This window comes from Prenolepis imparis, unplaced genomic scaffold, assembly GCF_030444845.1.
Source record: "Prenolepis imparis isolate NDT839.2.m4 unplaced genomic scaffold, iyPreImpa1.0 SCAF_7, whole genome shotgun sequence".
Classification (NCBI taxonomy): Eukaryota; Metazoa; Arthropoda; class Insecta; order Hymenoptera; family Formicidae; genus Prenolepis; species Prenolepis imparis.
The window spans coordinates 10293953-10321104 of record NW_028141165.1 but is presented as its reverse complement, the minus strand read 5'-3'; the positions used below and the strand labels follow the sequence as shown (position 1 = coordinate 10321104).

The 27152-nt window shown below is 31.1% G+C and overlaps 2 protein-coding genes across 4 annotated transcripts in view; one reads left to right on the top strand and one right to left on the bottom strand.

Moving 5' to 3' along the window:
* Positions 1-24964, bottom strand: part of LOC145938552 (uncharacterized) — a 58574-nt gene extending 33610 nt beyond the window's left edge. The window contains exons 1-3 of the mRNA XM_083042268.1: positions 24843-24964; positions 15954-16166; positions 15768-15813 (exon numbers count right to left, since the gene is read on the bottom strand). Of these exons, the coding sequence (XP_082898394.1) occupies positions 15768-15813; positions 15954-16018 (111 nt within the window). The 5' untranslated portion in view covers positions 16019-16166; positions 24843-24964. The remainder of the gene's footprint in view (positions 1-15767; positions 15814-15953; positions 16167-24842) is intronic.
* Positions 379-27152, top strand: LOC145938545 (very long chain fatty acid elongase 7). 3 transcript variants are annotated; one of them, XM_083042257.1, is made up of 6 exons: positions 379-1496; positions 10741-10813; positions 18207-18397; positions 23305-23442; positions 23941-24183; positions 24861-27152. In XM_083042257.1, the coding sequence occupies exons 2-6, from the start codon at positions 10753-10755 to the stop codon at positions 25218-25220; spliced, it is 993 nt and encodes a 330-aa protein (XP_082898383.1). In that variant the 5' UTR covers positions 379-1496; positions 10741-10752; the 3' UTR covers positions 25221-27152. The 3 variants fall into 3 exon arrangements, with proteins under 3 accessions (XP_082898383.1, XP_082898382.1, XP_082898384.1); XM_083042256.1 differs by lacking the exon at positions 379-1496 and adding an exon at positions 9881-9940; XM_083042258.1 differs by lacking the exon at positions 379-1496 and adding an exon at positions 9947-10120.

Here is a 27152-nt window from a genome sequence, read left to right as displayed (position 1 = left end):
ACTATTATATTTACAGTTATACTTACAATACAAAATGTTGTAGATATTTAAGCTAGCACTCTTTTTCCAGGAAATAATTGTTCTTCAAAAGAATGAGATAATTTCAAGCAGGAAAGAATCGTAACATAAGTAAATCCGAGACTGAATAAAAAAATGAAGACTCATATATATATATATAAAATTATCATAATTAATAGTTATAAGTATAAAAAAAGGTACACGTCCGCGATCTCCTAGATTTAGGCAAATTCAACACGCGTTCATCATCTGCGAAGATTGGATCGCGCACCGTAGGATGGCGCCTCATTTACGACGCGTCCTCGCCGGCCTCGTGTGCTCGTCTGCTAGTGCTCATTCCGGTCGCGCCCTCCCGTTATCGTGGTTTCCTTCATTTCGGTTCAGAGTTTATCAATCCGGTAATTGTACATCGCGATTAAATAGAGGAGGACAAGTCCCCTTGAAACGTACGTTCTTGCGTAATCTCGCGAGAGAGGGCAAGTGAAAGAGATAAAAGAAAAGAAGAGGAGCCGGTGCGGAAGCGCGTGACGGGAGGAGAACGACGGAGGATGTAGACGGGATCTTGCGCGTTACAGACGTACGGAGTGGTGCGCGAGGAACACGTTTTCTGGCTGAGGGAAGGGGAGGAAAGGGAAAGCAAATCGACGTTCACCCGGTGGGCCAGCGAGCGGCGGCACAGACGAGAAACTCGTCGGCGGCAGTAGACGAACGGTAGCGGACGGCGGCAGCGGAGCGTCGGTGCTAAAAGGCGTGGACCGTCATCGCCCGAGTGTGACCGCGTGTGCGAGCTTAGCGAGAAGTGGCATCGGACTCTCCCATTTTTTTTCTCTCTCCTCCGTCTTTTTACACTTCGCCCTTCCTCTTTTTTTTTTTCGTACATTCACCGCCGGGCGACGGAGAGGAGGAACACGAAGAAGAAGAGGACGACGTCGCCGCCGCTGCCGCCGCCTCCGCCGCTCGACGGTGACGAGAAAACTGGCGATCAACGTGGGCCAGTCCTTATTCGAGCTCGTCGAGCCACGACGGTGCGAAGTGACAGCATACACGCCTCTCGTCGCTCGCAGATCGCTCGTACGTTCGTAGCGTACTTGATCGCGCGAGTCGCGACCGCGCGGGAAGGAAGGAAGGAGACCGATCGGCCGTCCAAGTCTAAGGACTCTAAAGGAAGTAACGACGATCACGGAAGAACGAGAAGATCCGCCGAGGTTGTTGCCTCCGCGCTTCTCGTTCTCGAGCGCGGAAGGTGGTGCGTCGCGTGCCGCGCGTTTATGTGCGCGGTCAGGTGACAGGAGGAGGGACGACGACGATAACCGTGTGGAGTTGCTGCTTCGGTCGCTATTTCTGCCGCGAGATTACATAGTCGTGGACGAGCCGCCGCCGGCTGCGTGGTGCACGAGAACGAAGGGTCGAACACGGGACGTGGACAGGGAAGAACGTCGCGAGAGGGTGAACAGGAGAAGGATAGCGAGGAATAGCAGGTGGGTGTAACCCGTGTGTGACAATGTGCTCCCTATGTATGCACGACGCGCTACGAGATATTACGGGGGAGAGTCGCGTGATCTTGGTGCACGCGCGCGTGTTGCCGGCATCTATGCTGGCATTTTTGAGGTTAAGTGACGCACCCGCGATCGATCTGGCCCCGCGGGGAAAAAAACCTGGGAACGAATGATAGAAATAATACCTGAAACGCGCGCCCGAAACGGGAAAAACCACTTTTTCGATGAACCGTCGGAATTCGAGGAATGTGACCTCGTTTCCACGGCGAGTCATCGTAAGACTCCGCATTATCCTGGACAACGCTCGTCGCCGAAGACCGGCGCGTTTTTTTAGACTAATAATATACAGTATTAATTTATCCATCCTTTCTTTTTCTCATTAAAAAGATTGCCGATTTCTTTCCAACTCATTTCTAACAATTAATTAAAATGAGTCTCTATTCGCGATTAATTTATTTCTTCCGTTAGGTTACTCTCTTGAATGTAAATTGAATATAAATGTTAAGAATCGTGAAAAAATTCCAGATCTAGTTAAACTTTGACATACAAAATAAATTTGAATACAAAATCATTGAGAATGATTAATTTTTTTATGTAAACATTTTTCTCAAATAGTTTATAATAATTCGCGTAGTTTTATATTTCAGAAAGATATCATAATATTATAATTAAAAGTTCATATTAATATTGATATGATTAAAAATAGTCAAGACGCATACGTTTAACATATAAATTTAAATACATAAAAATTATTACGTATTAAGGTGTATATAAATATCTCATATTTTAAATTTTATAAATTATGTTATCTTTTTATTTCATTTTATCTTATTTCTTATTCTCTGTATTTATCCCATTTAAATAATCTAAAAATAATTACTAATAATCATTACATTACGCAAAGCAGACCCGCAGAGTTAATGTTTCTCTCAAGGATAAGTGATGCAGACACAATCTTTCCTACGTTTTCTGAATAATTGTGGTTGTTACGACATAAAGATGCAAAACGAAGTGATTACTTTGAAAATGTGTATTTTATATTATTCCCTTTTTTTTACTTTGCATGTTTATAACATGATAACAAATGCAAAAATAATTGGAAATAAGACATAAATCTTATGTAAATATGTATAATGTTGATTGTAAAAATTCTCTCTATATAAATAACGTTATAAAAAAACCTATTGCGTGGCCGAATTATAAACATCCAATAATTCTTCCGCTCGGCTTGTTCAGCATTTGCAATCGCCAAACAAGATAAATTGCCAACGATTCAATTATACGTGTTCATATAAAATTCATATAAAAAAATATAAAGATGGAATATATTTATTATATATATAAAAAACTGTGTATACTTTAGGCAAAAAAACTACTTTCATTATAATCGTCGCGAGTTTCGCTACTGACGACTCGAGCATTCATTCGGCGCTTTCTCTCTTACGTTAAGCAGCACGTTGTTGAACTGTCATTGATTCGTTAACCGCACTGAAAATGAAGGTGCGAGATCGCATGTTTTGCCGCGTTGCCGCAATCATCACATTAATTAAATCAACGGATTCGATATTTCTTTTCGAAAAAAATAAAAACTAAATTGGCTAAATAATATTAGCAATTGTAAAGACGCAACATGTACGATATCTTAATTCTTGTTAATATCTTAATTTTCTTATTATCAATGTGAATGACTGATAATTAAATATGAATTAATACGAGATTTCGATTCGCATTTCAATTCGATTTACATTTGATACAAAATTTTATTAATTATCTAAATTTCTTATCAAATGATAAATCGCCCGAATAAGAATTCGGTATACTGTAATCGAGAATTGTTTAATTCCTACGTTAAATATATTGCCTTTACATTTAACAGTCTCAGCATCGAAAACATCATTCACTAAATAAATACCAATTAAACAGAACTTTACTCTAAGAGTAACATTTTATTTTGAAACGACTAAATTGAAACTTTACGAATGTGATAATGTCGCATCAATGTACCATTGTACATTTCTGCGAAAGTTAATGAAACACACGTGCAAAAAAAATTAGTTAAAGAGAAGGAGAACCTGTATTTTTTATATACGAAATATAAATTCAATGCTTTGAATTTTTTGCAATGCTTTTCTTTTCTTTTTTCTTTTGTTTCAATTTCTTTCATTCTCTGAAATCTGCTCATCTTTATTTGTAGAAGCATCGCTATTTCCCTGGAGATTTAGGAGCATTTAATGCTTCACGGAAGAATCCTTGCGGTTAAGTGTCAGAAAATTGACAATTATTTTTGTTTGTATTAGAATCTATTTTGCTCTAAAAAAATATCGCAAGATACGAAAAGTTTAAATCGACCTTAATGGAACATTAATCCTCCAAATTTATTGTACCAATTTCAGAATCGCGACTTACGAGAAGCTGTGTGAAAATTTTATTGTCTTAGACTCGATTCAAAGCGTAATATCTTTAGAGAATCTTGATAAACAGTAATTGCCAATATCGTATAAAACGTGACATGCCAATATTAATTAACATACTGGATCTCTAATGCCTCTATTTAATTGCTTAAAGATTAATTAAAAAGAAAGCACGGCGCCAGACACTACCGTGTCTCTTGATCACGCTAACGCTATAATTATATGTAAATATGCGACAGACCATTCTGCTTCTGTAAAATCAATTTATTTACTTATAGTATTAACGCACTGATCGCGCAAAATATTGCGAGTATTTGTCTCGTATTGCGAAAGGTGATATCTTTCGCGCAGGATTGCTTTCGCGTTAGTAAATAAATAAAAAAATTAATATGCAGCATGTGTACGCACAGTTTCTACGTGGGTTATTAAAAACGCGATCGTGCTTGTTCCTACTTTCGGACACCACGCAGCGCGCCCGTTGTTTGTTCGTTATTTAATATTTATGCAAATCCATTCGAATGGAAACACCACAAGCCTCATATGTACCCTCTTGATCGGATTAATTGAAACGAGCACGGCCCGAAAAAACACAAAGCACACCATGTAAATATAGAATATACACTATACGCGCTTTGATCGCGTGCTGACGCGAGGTGAATGATAAACGTTTCATTCCTCGATTATATACGATCGAACTATATTCTTATATAATAAAATACAAGATTTAGTCCTGTACGTTTGGACAACGAAATTTTTAGATTTTACACTGTTAGTCGGCTAAAGATATCTAAAAAGTTATCGATACATATGTTAAGAGATGATTATTGTTTGTGTACGATTATACATTATGTGATTATTAGCATTTAATAAATTTTATACCAATATTATCCAAAATTGTGCAATAAGAAAGATCCTTTCGAAGAATTTGCTTACGAAAGAATTAAGAGAAAGTGTGTCTGCATGACTGGTTACGTACATAAGTTTCTAACAATTCGTGTGACATTTATTTTTATAAGAACTAATTAAAATAGCTAATTAAAAATTAATCTATGCTGAAAATTTTGCTTTAAATAAAATAACAATTAATGAATAATTATGGAAAATATAACTATTATGCAATATCATTATTATCAAAGTATGCTCCCTATCTATTGTCTAATTTTTGGCGATTAATGTCGATAAATGTTAAAAAATGACACGTATTTATAGTAAGCAAATTTCTTATCAAATATAACGTTTTTGTAATATTCACGTTTTGATGATAATTGTTACAGTCAAACGTGAGTTAATAAGCTTTTCTTTCGCATTATCGTGCGCGCGATAAACGTAATTTTCTTTGCAATTATTTGAAAGTGTACAAGAAACTTTTGATAATTAAATCGACACGCGCGGCCTTGTTTTTAATTGCCGCATAACATTACGCAATAAAAAAAAAACGATAAATCAGTAATTATCTTCGTTATTATTTAATCCTTATATGTCATTAATTATATAAACTGTAATTTATTAATCGGCAAGCAAATAGAACTTTTTATTAACATAGATCCAACTCTGTAAGTATAATATACAAAATTACGTTTATTTGAAATCCATAAAATACAAACGTTATCGATTTTCCAACTAAATAATTCGCGCTAATCGTAAAGATATTTCTTTCCTTTCGATGATATTTCTTTTTTTGTTTTCATTTTTTTCAATTTATGGGACACTGTTTGCTATATGTATTAATAACACACACTTTTTTAGTCTTTAATAAATTCAATTATATGTGCATTATATGCATAATTATAATATGTTTTACATTAATCTTTTGATTTATAATATATAATACATAACTTGTTCATAACTGCAACATTGATAGTTTATTATTAAAATAAATACCCAATCCCCAATTTTTAATATTTGTAATACTGATAATAAAAAAACATTATAATATAATACTCCTAATAAAAAACATTAAAATTAGCATTAAAATTAATTTGATATTATAAAACATATCGTATTATGTAAATTAATATCGAAATTTTGATCAAACATTTTACGTTCAATTTGATTTAATGACACATAATTCATGTGAATGACGTTTACATCGGCAAATTCGATAAAGAAGTTTAATTGATAACATCTTACCGATAACGTACTACGAATCATGTGATTGCTTCACATGCGATTAGTCATATTAATCATATTATATACGATGTGCAAATTAATTTTATTAAATATTATTTTTTTCAGAAATGATTCTTTTAAGATTCCAACTTAAAATAAGATATATATGTTATGTACAAAAATATTACGAACTATTCTATAACAAAATATAATTTAGTAATTCTAATTTTTTATTAGATGACCGTTATGTAAATTAAATAAGTAAAACAATGAATATAGAAAAATCTACAAAGTGATTAATCTTATTTAATGCTTCTGAAAATTTTTAATCTTTTTAAGCTAATATCTTTTTTGCGAGATTTTGATCTTTTTCTTTACAGAAGTTTAATCAATTATATCAGATAGATTTTTATGGCTTTTAATATTTAACATTAAATATCTAATAAATTTCTTTTTAGACAGAGATTAAACACAAAATAAATTTTTTTTTTCCTTCTCTCTCTCTTTCTCATTTTTATGTTGTAGAAATTCTCATTCTTTCCTCTGTCAATTATAAAGATTTAGATCCAGATAACAACAGATTCAAGTCTTGTGTTTTGTGTCATCTTATAAATTATTCATTTATTTATTTATTTAGTAGTGATATCTATAGAAATAAATAAACAAATAATACGGACGCTAGCCGTTCCAAACAAGACATTTATATACAGATATTGTGAATCGAATTAATTCAAACACTTGAAACAGTTATGCTCAATCTTTTAAACAGTGCTTGGAAGCAATAATATATCTCATGTCAAAGAAGCGTACTATAAATGAGTTCCAATTAAAATAAAATGTAACATTGTTATAGACTTTTGAAAAACTTTTGAGATGAGAAAGAGAGAGGGAGGGAGAGAGAGCGTTTAAGAGAAAGAGTCAAGTATCTTTCTCTTCCTCTCTTGTTAAATTTTTTTCACACGCCGTGATTTGAAATTTGTAAGAGCAACCTGTAATTAGTAATGATTGCGAGCAATGATTAATAAAATAATATATTTAAATTATAATATGTTCTTTAAGCAATTTATCTCGCCATTTTTTTAAGACAAGCATAATATTTTTGCACATTTATTGTTTTTAAAAACTGCTATCATGTGAGTAATGTCCGCGTAGACTCTAGTCCAAAAATAAAGAGAAATTAAATTATAAAGCATAATAATCTTGCTGAAATTTCGACATTTGTTGCGTAAAGTATATTTGCTTTCATAAAGATTTATCGTCGATACAGTTTGTGTCAGAATCAAACAGAAAGTATAAATACAAGGAGTATAAAAAAAACTCGTTAAGAAATTGAAAAACTACAGATCAAAAATATTTCTATAATTCTTAATAATATCCGGATACATAGAAATAATACAATTTAGTAGTATACTATTTTTGCAATGAGCTATTAAGAAAAAATAAACGTTGAAGAAAAAAATAAACGTAACTTTTAAGGCATTGTTTTATGGCATGTTCAGACTGTCTCAAATATTTGTCTTTTGTTTATTCATTTATTTTTTATTTAAATTGTACAAATCAAACCGATCAAAAATCATTCAAACGTCAATTCTTAGCTAATTTATTCAAATTTTCTAAATATAAATTCTATAGCAGTTTATCCCTTACATATGTCTATTGCAAAAAAATTTTAAACACTTGAACATTAACGAATTTTATCTCCAATTACGACACAAGACCCACTACTCCAAATTCGTTATGGCGCAACTAACAATGGTTTGCTCTACTTATCAGTCAGTGACATAAAACTGGTCAGTTTGACGTTTCACGAGCATGTATTTAAGAGCGTTATACCACTAATAAACCAAGTTTGTATGCAAATCACAAAGATTCTACAAATGCAATGTGGGAATCGTTTTACTTTTGTTATTTCCTTTGCGCTCGTATTTCTTGCAAATATAAGAATATGTTATGAAACAATTTTTTTATGCAACGTTAACTTATTAAGTATCATCATGATTTTACAATTTTAAAACGATATTTATTATCATTTCGATTATCATTACGCACGTGTATGGTTATCTGAGTACATAATTACATACATAATTGACATACACAATTGGTTTTTTTCAATCTTCTTTTTTTATATATTACGTTAGAATATTATTGCATGTCACGCGGACTGTTATTAAAAAACAATTATGATAAAGCGCATAGCAAGATCCGGTCGATGAAATATCTATAATCAAACACATCCTCCCATTTAACTATGTATTACGCTACCGTGTTTGGTGCAATTGATCCTGACGCGTTCGTAGTTCGTAATCGTATGTTTAGTAACTTTCTCGCGGCACACTTTGGCGCGATGCCGAAGTTGGTCTTTCTCGTGTCACTCTCATATCTACCTCTTTTTTCTCCTTTTACTTTTTTTTTTTTTATTTCGAAGGCCTGCCGTCGATACCTACTCAACTATGTTTACGTAATACGTGTAATCGACTGAGGAAGCTATGTTCCGAGAGAGAGAAAGAGAGATGGGGAGATCCGACTCAATAAGTCACGGTTATATCAGGATTTTTTTCTTTTTAACTGAGAGCACCAATATGCCTTATTGCGTGCTCTATCGTGTATCTCTTTTAATCATTCAACGGAATATAGATAAAAAAATTAAAAACTCGTTGAAATCTCGATAATAGAATCGATATGAACAAAATCTATATCGATGAATTATAATTGAAGAGATTTGGCGATTAGAAGCAATGACGTGCATATCAATAGAAATATTTATATTCTGTCTACATAGTCGCTCGAAATTATCACACTTGTTTTCTAAAATTTGAATATGTATAAAAAAAGTAGATACTCTTTCTGTATTCTATAATATTCTATAATAAAATATGAGCTACACCAAAATCAGGCTTTTAAGTTAATAAAAATTAAGAGATACATAATCAATTTATTATATGATAAACTATTAATGATATATTGAGAAAAGTTATTATTTATCGCAAATATTTACTCTCTTCAAGAATAATAATTTTTAATCACTTTTTAAATTAAAGTTTGAGAAATTAATAAAGAATAAGATTTTACACTACTTCTACTTGACAAATTCATCGCTTTAAATCACTTAATTGTAACTTAAAAACATTACATCCACAAATTAAATAAGTTTAAAAGATTAAAAGGAATGGGCTAATAAGAGCCGCCGGTGCGTCGGAAATAAAAACGTAAAGATTTGTATGCTTATTTTTTATTTCTTTAGAACGTTTCGGTCCTTCCTTTGGACCATCTTTAGCTTAACGTGTGGTACAGTATGATGTATGATATAATACTGTTTATATCATACATCATACTGTACCACACATTAAACTGAAGATGGTCCAAAGAAAGTCCAGATCGAAACGTTCTAAAGAAATAAAGAATAAGAATACAAATCTTTGCGTTTTAATTTCCGATGCACCGACTCTTATTTTAGCCCATTCCTTTTAATTTTTTATATTAATACACTAGAGTCTTCTCTCTATTATAATTCAAATAAGTCTAATTTCTTGACGTTTTTATTAAAAAGACATTGACAAGTAATGTTCGAAATTATTTATGTATAATAATTACGTCGACGATTATTTTGACGTGCAAGACAGTAATTTATTCGCGGCACACTGAAAAGTCAAAGTCAACGTCGTCTTTACACCGTTTAAACAATCACTGTACCTAATTCGTATGCACTAAGTAAGTGCACTTATCAAATATGAATTGACTACGTAACCATACGTACGTCAGTATTCAGCTTAACACGATCGACGCGCATAAATACGCCTACATATGTATATGTATAGTCATTCTTGCTCAACTACGCCTACCTTCCTTACATCGCGATTAGAGCTCACTGTGTCAATGGCAGCGGCGTTCAATGATCGTTGTCTTGCGGTAAAGAGAGACCCGACGAAATGTTAACTCGAGCTCGACATTCTATCACGGATGACCGTTACTTTGACCCACTAACGAGCAGAACATATCACGATATTTGACGTACTTAGGCATAAGTGATCATATATCAGAAAATCGCACGTGTGTGTGTGTGTGTGCGTGCACGCATCCATATATCAAGTAAGAGGCCCAATCGCTATCTTTTAGACTATTAAAACTAAACTGATACAACTGACAAAACTGAAATTTTAAGAAATTAATTTTTACTAACATTACAGTATTAGTTTTATATTTATTATACTTTTAGTTTTTATTATTATATAATTAAATCTCAAAAATTAAAGATTAATTTTTATTTATAGATAATGCCTACATATTTTTGATGCTATATTCTTGACAAAGAATTCTGAGATTAAGAAAATTTTTTTGATTAATTTTTAGTGTCAATTTATTTTAGTATCATGTATAATGAAGTGGGAATAAACATAAATAGAGGGATATGTTGAAGATATATTGAGATTTCCTTTTTTTATTATAGTATAATCGATTATGATTAAAATAATATATATATATATATATATGTATATATATATATATTATTTTAATATATATATGTATATATTGCTATACTTTCAATGAAACTATAATCGAAAATAACATGAATGTAAATCGTGAGAAGGGGAGAGTTAGGAAACGTATATAAATAATTTTAGTTTATAGTTTATGTTTCATTTTGAAAACGTTCAGTTTCGTTTTTGAAAATAAAGTACAAATAAAAAATAATTATATTTTGTTTTCAGATCTTGTTCAAGATGACGAGCGCAGTGACAAATCTAGTACATGGATATAGGGACCTTATGAACAATCAGTCCGGTAAGTCCGATCCGTTTTAATTATATCAAAGTTTCTTTTTCTCGCACATTTCTCTTAAATCTCACTACTTCTATCTCTTTTAACAAAACTAGGAAACATTTCAGTCCTTTATTAACGACATTAACGAGTTCTTTAGTCACAGAATATATGATAATATTTAATAAAATTATAAATATGTACTTTTACTCGCATGTAACACACATTGAAACCCATGTTTTTTCCAAGATATCCGTTAACATAAATCTCCAGATATATTGCTAGCTCCTTTTCTTTGGGAATATCGCTCTAGATATTATTAAAAATTATTAAAAAGAAAGAATCACCGAAACATCATAGCCAATCTTTGAAAGAACATGAGTATATCGTCTTAAATGTGTTACGTACATTTAAAGTTTTAAAGGCATATATCGAGGCATATATATATCGGAAATTTATTGGACACGTGTGCTAAAAACTTTTTGAATCACAGAATCGAATGGCATAAGGTCTGTTCGTGTCACTTTTATGGGACTTGTTAAACTTACTAAATTGAAAAGTAATCTTTTCATATATTTTATTATCACATTCCGTTTTAACACATCGTAAATGGATTATGAAGTTTTGTGATACAATCTATTCACGTACGCTATACTTATTTTTTACTACCGCGTAATACTCATAATTTTGTAAAGATATCGACATAACATATTTACATATCAATATAGCGCAATTTCTTAAATAATGTTTAGTTAGAAAAATTTTATTAAATGGACGCACGTGTTCCCCCCGATCCATACTGTGTTAATGAACGAAAAAGGATAGAAATCGCATTTCGCATTCGCAATATTCTTATCGAACGGACAGACTGTGAGAATACGAAAGAAGTATGCAAATTCACTCAAATGGTCCAGAGAATGATGTGAAGTTTCGCCGGAAATCCCGCGTGTATTACAACCGAAATATTTCAACAGTTCCGAGAGTCTGTTTACCGCGCGTATTTTCACGATGACGAGAAATCTCCCCCTCGCTTCCCTCTCACAAGTTCTTTTTAGCGCGAGTCAATATCGTGTCATAATGCCGAGAATCTTATTCCAGTCGAGCTCGTTGAAGTTTGGAGTTATTTGCAAAGCAAAAATTTTAAATTTGCTAATACTAAGTAGGTCTGCAGAAATGGCTATAAATGATTATATAATACATATAAAATTTAAGACTTATTGGTATATAATGCGCAATTGTAATAGTATACAATGTTGTTGTAATGCAAATTATATGTATAAAAAATTCAAAGTAATTAATTTAATTAATTAATTTCCAAGAATAATTATTTCACACAATTAAATTCTTTAATGAATCTTTCAACAAGTAATGAGGTGTGATAGTAAAAATTACAGAATTTCCGAGAAAAAAATTTTTTCTTTCGATGCAAATTCTTTTATATATAAAATATATATTAATTATAAATATTTTATCAAAAATATTTCAAGAATTTTAAAATAAAAATCTAGTATATTTTTTGTATACATTACACAATATAAAATAAATTATTACCACTGAAATAAACAATTAATTTCACAAGTAACAAATAATAAATAAATTAGAAATTCTGCTTATCTCGCATTTGTTCCGCCTAATGCCTTCTCGGACCTTCTTTCCGCCTTTTCTTTTCTTGTTTATTCCTTACTTCGTAACACTCGCGAAAACACGGTTAATTACGATCGCACGCATCAGATTACAGTAATTGCGCGCCACTTTGTACAGCACTCCCAATATGTGATGAGAGAAAACGCGTGCTTTATTATATTGTAACAAGAGAACAATGCGAAAAGATGTATAATTGTATTTAAAATTATTCGACATATTCCAAATTCATGTATACTGCCGCGGCAATATTATTTTTATTGCTTTTATTACTTTATTGTTAAGAATATATATCCGCATTTAAGGACAATTTTACTATATCGCGTTATATCATAAATAATAAAATATGATATTTTAAATTTAAGATAAATCATATTTAACATCGAATTTTTATTAAGCAGATGACAAGTATCAAAATATTTATTTATATATTATTTTATATTAATTATAACATCATACGATTTGAAAATCGATTTCGTACTCGCAACTTTATTTTATAATGATCAAAAAATTTGAAAATAAGATCGATGAACAAATACAAAAATAAAATTGTGCAATCTATTGCACTACATCACGCGAGTCGAGTTAAGATAACTGCTAGTTAAGAGGCAATAATAACGGGAATTAATGAATCGCGTGAATTGGTAATCTTTGATTGTAATATATTGTTAGAAGATAATCGAATTTAGCATTTTGTAACATCTTAATTTGCGAATAGTATTGTAATTTCGAAAAAAATACATGAAAAGAAAAATAAACAACACACGCACACGAAACGGTTCACACTGCTACCTCAGCGTTTGGATGTCGACATGCAAATGACAATAATAAGGCGCGTGTAAATAATAGCATTATCTATAAATCGCAAAAACATGAGCGCTGAATTTTGTATGTATATATATATATATATATATATATATATTTTTTTTTCAACTGTGCACGGTTGGTAATCGCTATAATTATAATAATAACGTTTAATATCTCCTTATATTTCGAGAGATAATACGGCACGTGAAACGCCAAACTACCTTGTTGCTCGAGAGTCATAGTGTATGAGTCAAGGTAGTTTGGCGTTTCACGTGCCGTATTATCTCTCGAAATATAAGGAGATATTAAACGTTATTATTATAATTATAGCGATTACCAACCGTGCACAGTTGAAAAATTTGTGTTAAATTTAACAAATATCACATGTCCCAAACGGTCCACAGAAATTTTTGTGTTAATTTAACATAATATGGATATGTTAAATAGTGACACGAATATTGTGTTAATATTTCAACATAAAATAAATGCAAACTTCAAGTAAACTTAAAATTAAATTTGTGTTAAATTAACATAGTTTTAATGTAAAAATTAACTAAAAAAATTGTTGATTTTACATTTTATCATCCCTACTTAAATTATAAAGTAAAATTAACATTTTTTTCCTGTAAATTTTAACAAATAAATCTTGTCACTAATAATACGGAACATATTTATTGTGTAATATTAAAAATAGATGCACATTGTGTTATTTTTACACTTTTTTTTTGTTGTTTTAATAATTTAACATTTGAGTTCAATTAACACAACAGTAATATGTTAAATTAACACATGAATGTGTCAAATATTTAACACAAAAATTTTAACGGGGACCGTTTTTAACAAGAAAACACAAATTTTCCAACTGTGTGTTATTATTTAAGTTTCGCAATTATAATATATTTTTAATCATTAACTTATGCAAAGAGATCACAGTAAAGTTTCTAAATTGCATTTTCAAATTTTTTAATAAATTTTTTTGATACTTAAATATGTAGCAAAAATTCAAACATCGATGATTTATTAAGACGCCAATTTGTACGATTGAGATCAATCACGCACGAGTAGTCGACAAAACAACATATTTTTAGATATCTCATTCTGTGGATATTTATCTTTAATTTTAATTTATATATTTATTTATTTAATCGATATAACGAGAGATAGTAAGATTGCTTTAAAATGCGAACGTGTTTGTTAGCAACAAAGGTAACAATGTCGCGGTGAATGGTATGTGAATTTGCAATATCGCACGATTTTGAAGTCTCGAGCGAACTGTACATATAGCTGTACATATAGCTGTACATATTTTACGTTTTTCTCCCATCACAATATAATAAAGCGTCGTGTAAGATTAATATCGGGAGTGTTATATGCAAAGTGGCACACGACAGCATTCTGGTGCGATTGTAATTAACTGTGTTTTTACGAGTGTCTTGTAAGTAGACATGAAGAAACAATAAGGAACGAATAAGAGGAGAAGGAAAAGGCCCCGATTGAACAACGGCGGAACTGCGACGTAAGCAAAATTTATAACTTATTTATTATTTGTATGTGAAATTATTGCTCATTTATTGCCACACTAGTAATGTCTACATTCTACATTATTAAGTAATTATACACAGAGAGAATTTTCTCTTAGAATTTACCCTGAAAATCATGGTAATCGTGAAACAACATGGTATGGAAAGAATTTTATGAGAATTTCTTTGATTAATATTTATTGCAATAAAAATAATATCTATTACAATAAAATATAAAATATGTTTGATTAATTTGTTATGCAGTTTAGTAAAATTAACCAAACATGTTTTATATTTTATTGCGATATTATTTTTATTGTGATAAATATTAATCAAAGAAATTCTCATAAAATTCTTTCCATACCATATTGTCCCACGATTACCATGATTTTTAGGGTAAATTCTCTTAGTGTATATATATGTATTTTAAAATGATACAAACTTTTTATGAAATAAATGATAAATAAAAACATAATTTTTAGATCAATAATCTAAGGAATTATAAATGTTAAAATGTTATATAGAATACTATATACAAAAATATATATATATATAACTATTTGTGGTCATTCTGCAGATCTAGTTAGTATTATGAATGAATTTTAAAGTATCATTCTAAGAATGTTCTAAACTTTAACAAGGTTACCAGACATTCTCTATTTTCAATTTCTCCAATAATTTATTCAAAACTTTTGACCAGATTTTCTAGATATACACATTATTTAGCAATAGTTCCTATTTCAATACCTCATGTGACATTCATGTACAAATACGAACAAAAAAAATACCAAGATAAATATTGATATTCTTTTGCCGATTTTCTCGGTGATTTCAATAAGATCTTATTATTGATTGAAAATTTTTAATGCTTAATTTCTAAAACTTCCATTGTTAATTATTTATATCTTAAGAATTGCAACGCGATTTTGGAGTGTGTGTGAAGCTAGACGTTTCACATCCTTATTACCGCTATAGAAATGTTATAATATAAAAAACAATTTTTCACTCACCGATACGTGCAATAGCGGAGTTGTAGTACACAGCACACACGTTGATCTGAAAACAAAATATTCAAATTATACATGTGTGTGTGTGTATATATATATGTACAGTATTTTAAAAGTCTGAAAACGATCGTATATCTTATAAAATTATAAACAATGCAGTTTAGAAAAAAATGTTATTATTTTACATACCTCACAGTTGTCCCGCTGTTGCCTGATGCCTCCCCGGGCCTCCTCCTCCTCTCTTGGTCCTTCATAGCACTCACGACACTCGCGAAAATACGAATAATTATTATCGCCCGACATTTTACACAGCACTCCCGACACGCGAAATTTTACACGGCACTTTCGACGCGCGGCACTCCCGATACGACGCGTGAATCGCACTATATATCGCAATGCTACCTGTAACAAATAAAATACATACATATATTAGAATAATCTTATTATTTTACATTATAACATACACAATATAAATATATACGCTATTTATGATCTTCCAAATTAAATGATATGCTATAGCTTTATATATACGATTTTGGAACAAAAATTAACTGATAAAATTAATTGATGAAAAGATCCAAAAAAAAACATAAATAAATACAAGTAATTTTAAAATTTATATTCCTGATTACTTGAGATTTATTTAATTTTTTCGCAAACAAATGTTTAGAGGAGAAAATAAAAAAAGAATATAGAATTATAGACTTAATGAATATGAAACAAGATAATTTGTTAAATGTTTTAATTATACGATTTTATGTAAATATCATTAAAATGTATATATGGTTGTTTTAAAGAGAATAAAATGAATTTAACGTAAATAATGGACATGTGTCGATGGTATCGATTCGACGTTTGATACGGGATAAGATCGGCATTGTCTTTAATTGGGGCGTGACGGTAGCAAGTAAATTGACGCATAATTGTTTGACGTTTCGCCGTGGCGTGTCTTGAAATCGATGAAGGCATCGATTGTTGGTGCAGGGCGAACGATATATATTGTTTCTTTTTTACTGTTACAACGTAAACTTCTCGTACTTTCTCGTGTTATGCGCGGAAAACAGAACCGACGAAGCGGCGTCGGTTCGTATTTTTCACTAATCATAGGCCGTATAGACGTACAGGCGCCAGTGGCCGACCGTGACGATAAACGCCCCGGTTGCTGATTTCATCAGTCTCTGTAAAAGCATTACGTGACGGTTGAATGTACGAATAGACGAAATTCAATGCAATATTGCCCGTTACCTAGCATTTCACTTTGTCATTACAGTTGCATGCCTCGTACATGCTTCGTATATACCTTCTCTGTTTACACCCACTTTCCTTTCCAATACTTAACCGGCATGCGCTTGTGACATCGTGTCTCTTTTTGTTATCGATTCGCAAACTCTCCGTTATGTACATATCATCTTTGCGTGACACTTTTCTACGTCAATATATATATATATATATATCAATGTAATATCTGTCGGAATTATATACAGGTCGTCGACATTTATATCCGCGGACTAGACGATCAAATTAGTTTATTAATTAGCGTGAGCTATTAAAGTTGAAGCGTACAAAGTGTGGCGCGTAATATCGACGACAGACCACGCCGCATCGTCAGCTCGTAATCGCCGACCAATCATGTTGTGACCGAGAACCGAAGCCTTTCGCTGAGAATGTTGAAAAAAAAAGCAGAGAAAGAGAGAAGAGAGGAAAAAAATCGTTCCGTGTATCGGTCTCGTATCCGTTGGGTCGCATGAATGCGAGGGTAATTTACCGGAAGGCGACTCTGCTCGCTCGTTCGCGCCTCGTGCACGCACTCGGGCCTTTTTCTGCTTTCTCATAGTCGTCGAGGGTGGATAGAAAAATGGCGATGGCGTTACTAGGGTGCTCGCGGAAGAACGAACATATTGCTACTCGGGATAATAATCCTTTCCTTTTTTCTCTCTCTTTTTTTTTAGGCCAGCACGCATTTAAAAATGTTCTTGAAAAATAAATGCAAACGCGTAAATATGCAGCGACGGCTGATTCGACTTGATCGTTTATTAAATTTTCCACTTCGTTATAACATGTCGGCAACTTCTAATGCAAAGTCGATGATGTAATAGATTCCTGCCGCACAGCATTTCCTACCACCAGTTTCGAACTTTGACCCCGTTACAGGTGCGCGTCACGACATTGCGTAATTACGAGGACGACTTTTAAATCGTGCTCACGTGTGCTCCACTTTCCAATGCGCATATGATATACATACATTACGAAACGTCAATTGTTTTCGCGCGAGAATGGAATTTCGGTTTACTTTTCCACCCTTCCTAAAATCTCGCTCAGTTCTTTTAAATGACTTCTCACAGACTCCTGACCTACTTCACACACACATATGTGATTGTCTCTTATTATGTCTATACAATGTTTATATATTTTTTTAAGTGTTCTCTCTTTATTTGTTTTCAGATCCCAGGGTGAACGATTGGGTATTGATGAGTAGCCCTTTTCCGACCCTGATAATATGCATGTCGTACGTTTACATTAGCAAGTTTCTGGGACCGAAATTGATGGAAAACAGAAAGCCTTTCGATCTTCGCGGGATCCTTGTAATGTATAACCTCATACAGACGCTCTTTTCCTCTTGGATATTTTACGAGGTTCGTTTTTTTTACATATCTTTATATCATAATAATTTTAATACCGAAATAGAGAAATTTGCACGATTTCCTCTCTAATTACTATCGCATACTTAAATGAATTCTATTGTTAATGATTTATAAATTAGAATAAGAAAAATATGAAATCAAATAACAAAATCGAATTGGGTCTCGAATATTGTGATATGGATTTCAAATATCTGTCTCAAAATTTAACATAGATTTTAGTAATCCATTATCGAGAAGATAATTCTTTCTCTTCATTAAGGGGACATTTTGAAATAAAAGTGTTTCTACTTATTATAATGATCATGATCTATGATCTATGATCCTGATTATTTACGTTGAATGAATCGATAAGATTTAGTTATTCGCTTTATGAATTCATAATTACGACGATTGTTTTTCCGCATGTCTATCAACAAGAGACTGCTTTCAATTATTCCTCCCCTTCCCTTCCCCGAGTTTCCTTTTGACGTAATCAATAATTTTCTCGATCCGAACAAGCAACATGCGATTCCTTAAATCGAGGGTGGATTTTAGAAGGAAACCACGATTTCTCTCGAGAATTAAAATAACTCCCCACAGAGAAACTTTGCTCCGTCCACTTATAATAATTGCCACTTTAGGATAGGTATATATATTATACGAGATAGGTCACTTTTGAAACACCAAATAAATTTCTTTTATATTACTTTTTCCTATTTCTTCGCATTATTCGCATTTACAAATGTCTAAATTATAGAATAACATGTAAAACAGTACCATAATATTTGAATGATTACTGTAATGGAATTCTATAAATTTATATCTAGATTGCGAGTGAAATTTTGTTGTTATTTTTGCGAAACAACAACTGAAACAAAACAATAAAATTCCATTAGAAATACGACCGAATCGTGACATCGATCTTTAGTCAGACGGATATTACATATGTATGCTAGATAGGATATATATATTTCGCATTATTACGGATGATAATAAATATATGCTCATATTAATTAAATTACATATTTATAAGTACACTTATGCGCGAATTTGATTACACCCACGTAATCGAAATAATGCAAATTTTTTGTAACGGATGGTATCGTGACCTATTTTGTATAAATGTCAAATTTTTAAAAGTCTTTTGTTTATTATCACGGAACGTGATAAATTTGCATCAAGAGCATAATGTTGCGCGAAAGTAAATAATTTCTAGAATAATTTAAAAGAACTAGATAAGATTTATAAATTTCCGAAGCTCTTAATTAATGTTTTAGAAGCAAAAGGATTTAAATAAAAAATTATTGGTATAATATGCATAAATAACTTTATGCATTCGAATATATTATATAAAGCGTGAATATAATTTTAATTTAATAATTATAATACTTAAAATTGATACAGAAGATTAAATTTAATAAAATCTTTTAATAAAAAATGATATTAAACGAATATATTAAAAATCGTCTGTTTATAAAATAAAATTGCAAATAATTTTATTACTTTTTTAATCTAGAAATTGTTAAAACAAATTGTAAAAATCGTAACGTAAATATTTACGTTATTGGTTGAAAAGTTATAGCTGTCACATGAAATAATTATATTTTTACATGTTTTTATATTTTTACGCGTGGTAATACATTGCAGATTGTATTGCAGATTAACTTTGTATATTTATGTATGTTTCATTTTTTTTCATGTATACGTATCTTACTTTTTATTCACACGGACGGATATGAACCGATAGTTAAAGAGATGCCATTCGTATTTCGGCCCGTAATCAATATTGCGTACACGTATCACGATACAGTTACGCGTATACGAAAGCATCATCAATGTCACGCGAAAGTAACAAGAATTTTATCACGTCGAAAAAGATCATGACAATGACCAAAATAATTTAGACTGCAAATAAATATGTTTGTAAAAAATCCGCAATATACACGAGACGCATACTGTGTAACACATACGATATGAAAAACTAAAAAAACTAAAAAAACTAAAAAAACATGAAAATGATTAACTCGCATCTGTTATATTTTATTTTGTATTTTAAATTTCTTTATTTCTTTTTAATTTGTGCATCTAGCAAAATTTCTAGTTTTTACAAACCATGAAAAAATTACTAAAATTTTTAGAGTTAATTTAGAATATAGGCCTGCCCATCTTGAACGATGTGCTACTTTTTATTTTATATTTAAAAATTGATTATTCTAGAAAAACGTTCAGATATTTTCCGTTCAAACAAAGATTGTCGTGCAATTGAATTATTTGCTTTCCTCAGTCAGTTCTTAATATGAGTCGATCTTACTAACAGATTCTCTAATTTATTTATGAACACATACGTTTATGTAATCCTTTTGAAGTAACATACGGTAGCTCATCTTGTTGGTTCTAAATATAGAACTTCATTGAATTTAAATGAAATTCTTAAATACAGTGCATAGAATGTTTACGACATTAATCCGCTTAATTAAAGTTTTTCTATATAGAATACATTTGAATAAACGCTAAATTTAGCGACAGGTTTATCGATATAAAACTTAAAGTTTTACTTTCAACGCTATGTATGCTAATTAAGTAGCAAATTAAATTTAAAACAAATTACATTAAATTAATTAGAGAAAATAATTTACATTAAATTAATTAAAGAAAAAAAAATATTTTTTTTTATCAGTCATTCTCCGGAAGTTTATTCATAGAAAAATTATTGGCTTTTAATTATAAACTATCTCATTGTCAGTATCTTGATAAAATGTATCGAGAAAAAATTGACTACAAGTTAGCCAAAAAATCTTATTACAATGGCCAATATTTTTCCTTTCCATATTTTCGGAATTATTTAATTATTGAATATTATTTGTTTTTTTAATTATTTTGTTTTTCTAATTATTTTGAACAATAATATACAAAAAACCTAGTCATTAAATGCATGACCCCTAGTTTCATTGCTAAATATTCAATAGAAGAATAACAATATAAGTGTTAATATTACTCCAATATATCATGTTGACGATATCGACATGTATATCAATTGAGTATATATTAATAAGCAAGAAAATCTATACGTATGCATAATTTGACATGCTTCAAGGTTATATAAAGACATTATCATTGTTTTTATCGTCGTTTACAGTTAGGTGATATATAATAAAAAATGCGATTTCGTAATTTTCTGATGTGTAACAGTGAATGCAACAAGCAGAATATTGAACTAAATCAATAAAAAAATTCATAACTTTGCTTACGATAGATATTCCGCGATGCATGAAATTGCCCATTTAATGATGTCAATCGCGCGTAACTTGACATGATTGTTAAGTTTGTCATAAGCTGCGAGTGAATGCAGAACAATAAATCGCAGAAATACTATTCGATAATAAACAAAATTTTTAAAGGGTTTTAACTGTAACCTATTCCTATTCGGTTTAACTTCAATAAAAATAAAGTAGAAAATTATTGCCCAAATTACTTGCGAAAAGAAAAAATACAGAACTAACATGATATGAAAATCGAAATGTTTAAAAAATCATATTTTTTATACTTTTAATTAATTTAGTTAAGAAGAACACGAAATTTTAACTTAAGTTAAGTTTTCATATTTCCGAAAGGGTGACGCGTTTTGCTCAAATCCAAACAGTGTATACAAAATATTTTTTTCTACATCTTTTGTTAGAAAGAACGGCATATTTTCGCTAATAATAAATTAAAAACATATAAAGAACAAATTATAAATGTATTAAAAATTGATTTCTTAAATGAATGAAAGATGAAGAAAATGTATTAAGCAAGAACGCGATGTATCAATCCTTTCGCAATGAAACTACCCAATTTTCAATCACAATTTTATATATCTTAAACCATTTTATATTTATTTTATATATATTTTAAAATAAATAAAGAATAAAGTATATAATGAGAATAAATGAATAAAATATATATGAGCATGTAATATCTGAAAATAAATAAAGATATTACACTCGAAAAATAAAAATAAATAAAAATAAAAAAAAAATAGAGAAAACTATACGGAAAATATCAAGCTACTATTACATATTCCTTTTTTGCATAATTGTAATGATCTAGTAATAATTCATAGTTGATATTACTAAGCCTAACGTAGATATCGCGCGATAATCTTTGATCAAATATCTATACAATAAAATATAAAATTATATTATATTTATAAAATTATTGCTAACAGATCATGAAAATTACACAAAAAAAGGAATATGAAATAATATCTTGAAATTTTCTACGCAGTGTTTCCTATTTTTTTTTATTTTTATTTTTCAAATGTAACATTTTTATCTTCAAATATCGCATGCTCATTATATTACTTTAGCCTTTTATATTTAAATCTCGATTAAAAGAAGAATTGTAACTCAATGGGCGTAACTCGACGCAATTAATAATATACGATTCGTTATAAACGCGAACAGGGAGTGTAAAACTAATTTACTCCGCAAATATAATGGTCGTCTTTTCGACGCGCAACAGATTATAACGGTGCTGCAACTCCTGAATATAATTGAAGCCACTTAGCGAATTAATTTCACACTCTCAATGACTTTATGAACATTCGACGCCTTTCAACAACGCAAAACAATCCTTAAATTCCAGCGAATTGAGTTTAAACGAACGGTTAACGCGTAAATTACACAGTTGTCTGACGAAAGTGTGCATATTCATATATTTGCATTTTTAAATACGATACCTATCGAGGAATATAGAAATACGATGGTTGTTCGTTGAACATGCAACAATGCAACAATATTGCATAAAAAACTTTTCTGATTTCAATGAATCAATAATTTTTAAAATGTATACAAAAATAATAAGAGATTCGGTTATTGTTAAAAAATATCTCGAGAGAGAGAGAGAGCAATATAATCGAACGATTTGAACGATTTGTTTAGTATTTGATGAGCGGCTGGGCGAAAGACTACAGTATCCGATGCCAGCCGGTGGACTATTCGTACAGTCCGATGGGCCTTAGAATGGCAAGAACCTGTTGGTGGTATTATTTTAGCAAATTTACCGAGTTCTTCGATACGGTGAGTATCGGTTTTAACTTGAGGATATTGACTAGACTATGTGAAACAAATGTAAAAACACTTAGAGAATCTTATTTTTTCTAAATTAATTTATAATTTTTATTTTTAATTTTAATTTTAATTTTAATTTTATTTTTAAATTTCAGATACTTGTTGAAAATTCTTTCAATAACTTCAATAACTTGTAGAAAAATAATTAACCCCATTTCTTTATACTATACAATTATGCTTTATTATTCTTTATTAAAATATCGAAATCTCACAGATGTCCTTCTATTTATTTGACTCATTAATATAAAATAAACCACGTCAATTGATTTATAAATTTGTAATATGTATAGTCTAAAACGCGAAACTTTTCAAGAGCTTTGAATCGAAAAATATTTGTTACGTTGTTACAGAATTAAGAAAAAAAATTAATTGTTGAAGAAATACGTTAATCCAAATTATCGAAATAACGAAACAAAAATTTTAATTAATCAGAAATTATGTTTTTAGCTATTCTTTATTCTGAGAAAGAAGAATCAACAAGTCTCAACGCTTCACGTAATTCATCATGGGGTAATGCCCTTCTCCGTATGGATGGGGGTGAAATTCGCACCAGGCGGTCATAGCACTTTCTTCGCCCTTCTAAACACCTTTGTACACATCGTGATGTACTTCTATTACATGGTAGCCGCGATGGGACCACAGTACCAGAAGTACATTTGGTGGAAAAAATATCTTACTAAAATGCAAATGGTAAGTTTACCTCGCGTTATTATGAATTTAGAAACGACATTTGCAGCTATCATGAAACCACAATTATAACGTATTGTGTATACTTTACGCGAGATTTTTTCCGCAAATAGCATCTTATTTGATATTTCACCGGTAATTTAATATTTCCGACTATTTTTTAAGTATAATATATGTTACAAAAAGTCATTCAATTATATTTCAAAAGTATAATTCAAAAATGCAATACTATAAAGTACTTAATTAAAAAATATTATAGTATGATTTCTAAGCATATTTATACTTTAATCGCTTTTTCAAATGTATACAATAATGAATAGCGGGAATTGAAGAGCGGTTTCAGTGGGTACAGTTAAAAATTTGTACTCGTAAGAAAGGTATAACGCTTAATCAGAAGAATAATTGTTCTCTCTGCGATCCAATAAAATTAATCAAATAGATGAAATTGACAAAAGTGGAAGAAAATGAGTCGCTGATTGATTTCTCAATTTGAAATCCCATTCGTTCTGTAATCTCCTATTCCATTCAGCAGTATTACTACTGTTTTCTTTAACGTTGAAAACGTTATATGTATATTCAACGTATTCAATAATACTTTGATTCCCATATCGAGACACAAATGTTATACCATAATTTTGATTATCGCTTTCATATTTACTTACTTGCCTTCCGGATTACAGGTTCAATTCGTGATGATCATGTGCCATCAGTTCCAATTGCTCTTCACTGAGTGCAATTATCCGCGAAGTTTCATGATCTGGATCGGTTTGCACGGTGTTCTATTCCTCGGACTGTTCTCGGACTTTTACAAAACGAAATATACGAACGGCACCACGAGCAAAAGCTCCGCGAGGAAGATGCACAACGGTACGTCCGGTGGAGGTTGTATGCCGATTTTGGATGAGAACGGCAGTGCGACGCACAACGGCGTGTCTTCATATACCACGATCTACAACAAGGAGTACAACAGCTGTTATAGCAACGGCACGAACAATGGTTACGTCGCCAACAATAACATCACAGATAAAAAGCTCGCTTAGGGCACGTCGCGGCCTCATTGGAAGCTCGAACATTTTAGTCGATGTGTCGGTCATCTGCTCGTCTCGTCGTACCAGTTACATTTGTCTATCATGAAAAATTATCTCACAACATGTTTACGAATTTACACGTGAAACTGCGATACCAAATTACGCTCATGTGTAAAGAAAAAACGAAGAGACGATGAGATTTCCGGACGAAAGAGCGGACGTGTATAAAGCGAGACATATCTCGTTATATATTCTGCGTTGTTAGCAGAGCAGAAGTTGTGTTCACTAACATAGTGTCATCGATAAGACGGCTGTTACGACGTCCGTGTTCAAAAAAAAATAGGAAAAAGATAGGAAAAAAACGCGATGCAACTGATCATTAGCTGCGAAACTTTTATTTTCCAGTATACTACATAAAACACAATGTGATTTTTAAATTAGAGCCTTGTAATATCTACAATGACGTCATCGAAAATTATTAACAATGTAAATAAGATAATTAACAAAAAGATTAAATTACTTTATGATTTTTATATTTGGCATTATATTTGGCAGAAAATTATACTGAATTTTTACATTGCAAATAGCTTGATTAAGCTAACTAAAAAAAGATCAGATTTGCTACAATAGAAAAATAATGCGAGAGCAAGCCGAATTAAAGCGCACACATACGACGAAGAATGCAGAGCATTCATCATCGATAATTGACGAGGACGGCGTGTTCGCTATGCGTGTATTTTTTGCTGGTTGTGTACGTGTTGAGTACAAGCGTGGATGTTGTTTAGTTGTACTGTTTGTAATTTTTTCAAGTCATTTTCCATTGAGGCACACTACTAAAACTAAACCCTTTCCCTTTATCGTTATAACCAACTCTATTTCTTTCTCTTCCTCTCTTTATCTTTCTATAGTCTTGATTGTGTTCAAAACTTTAATATTCTTAAAAATTAATAAAATTAAATTATATACAGATCAATTCATCCAAAATATATCGTACGGCAGAATTGGCTATATGATTATGTTGGCAATCGTTAATAATTTGTAAAGTTTTTTTAAATTTATTAATTTAGAAAAATGATGCTTACTGGGTTTTTTTTTCTTTTTTTTTCTTTTTATGGCGGATAAATTTTCCAGAATAATTATGCATTTTATCATGCTTTTTAAACATGGTAAACCGTAAATTTGCTCTATGTTTATCTTACAATTAGATTTTTCATTTGAGGTTCCTAATTATTTTTTAAAAAATTATTTATATTTATATCATCTTATGTGACACGAAATTTTAATGTAACAATTTGTTCAACATGACAATTTTATATGTACGTGGATAATTTATATTTGTTATCGATGCTATTATTTCAAAATAAAGCTTCACAAAAAACATTATGCATTATTAACGGCATGTGCCAACTTTATCAGCTAAGTTCGTATAACTTTCTATATATTATTATGTAGCTTGATTCTACTATTGATGGTGCGATAATATGCGATATAAGTTACCGAAAAGGATATTTATTCGTCGCTTAGATCGCTTTGGTCTTCGATGCGAGCGGCTTCAATAAGCCGCACTGCGGCTCGTTATCGTTGTGCACAACAGAACACGAACGCTTTAATCGATCGAAAAATGTATACGATATTCAAGTCGCGAAAGTCACGAAGCTCTGTAGAATCAAGCTTCAAGGGAGCGCGCACTAAATAATGAGCCTTTCTTACACGCAATCCGTTAGTTTGATCAAAACGGTCGCAAAACGAGTCGTACGAATGCGAATATGTTTCAGGAATATGTATGCATACACGCAATTAATACTATATTCGAGGGAAAGGGCAAAAATTTAGAGATCGTACTATTCGCACTATAAGATTAACATTTGTACACTTCCTATTTTTATGAATATATTATTTATGATATGATCCAAACATACATAATAAAAATCTTTAATGATAAAA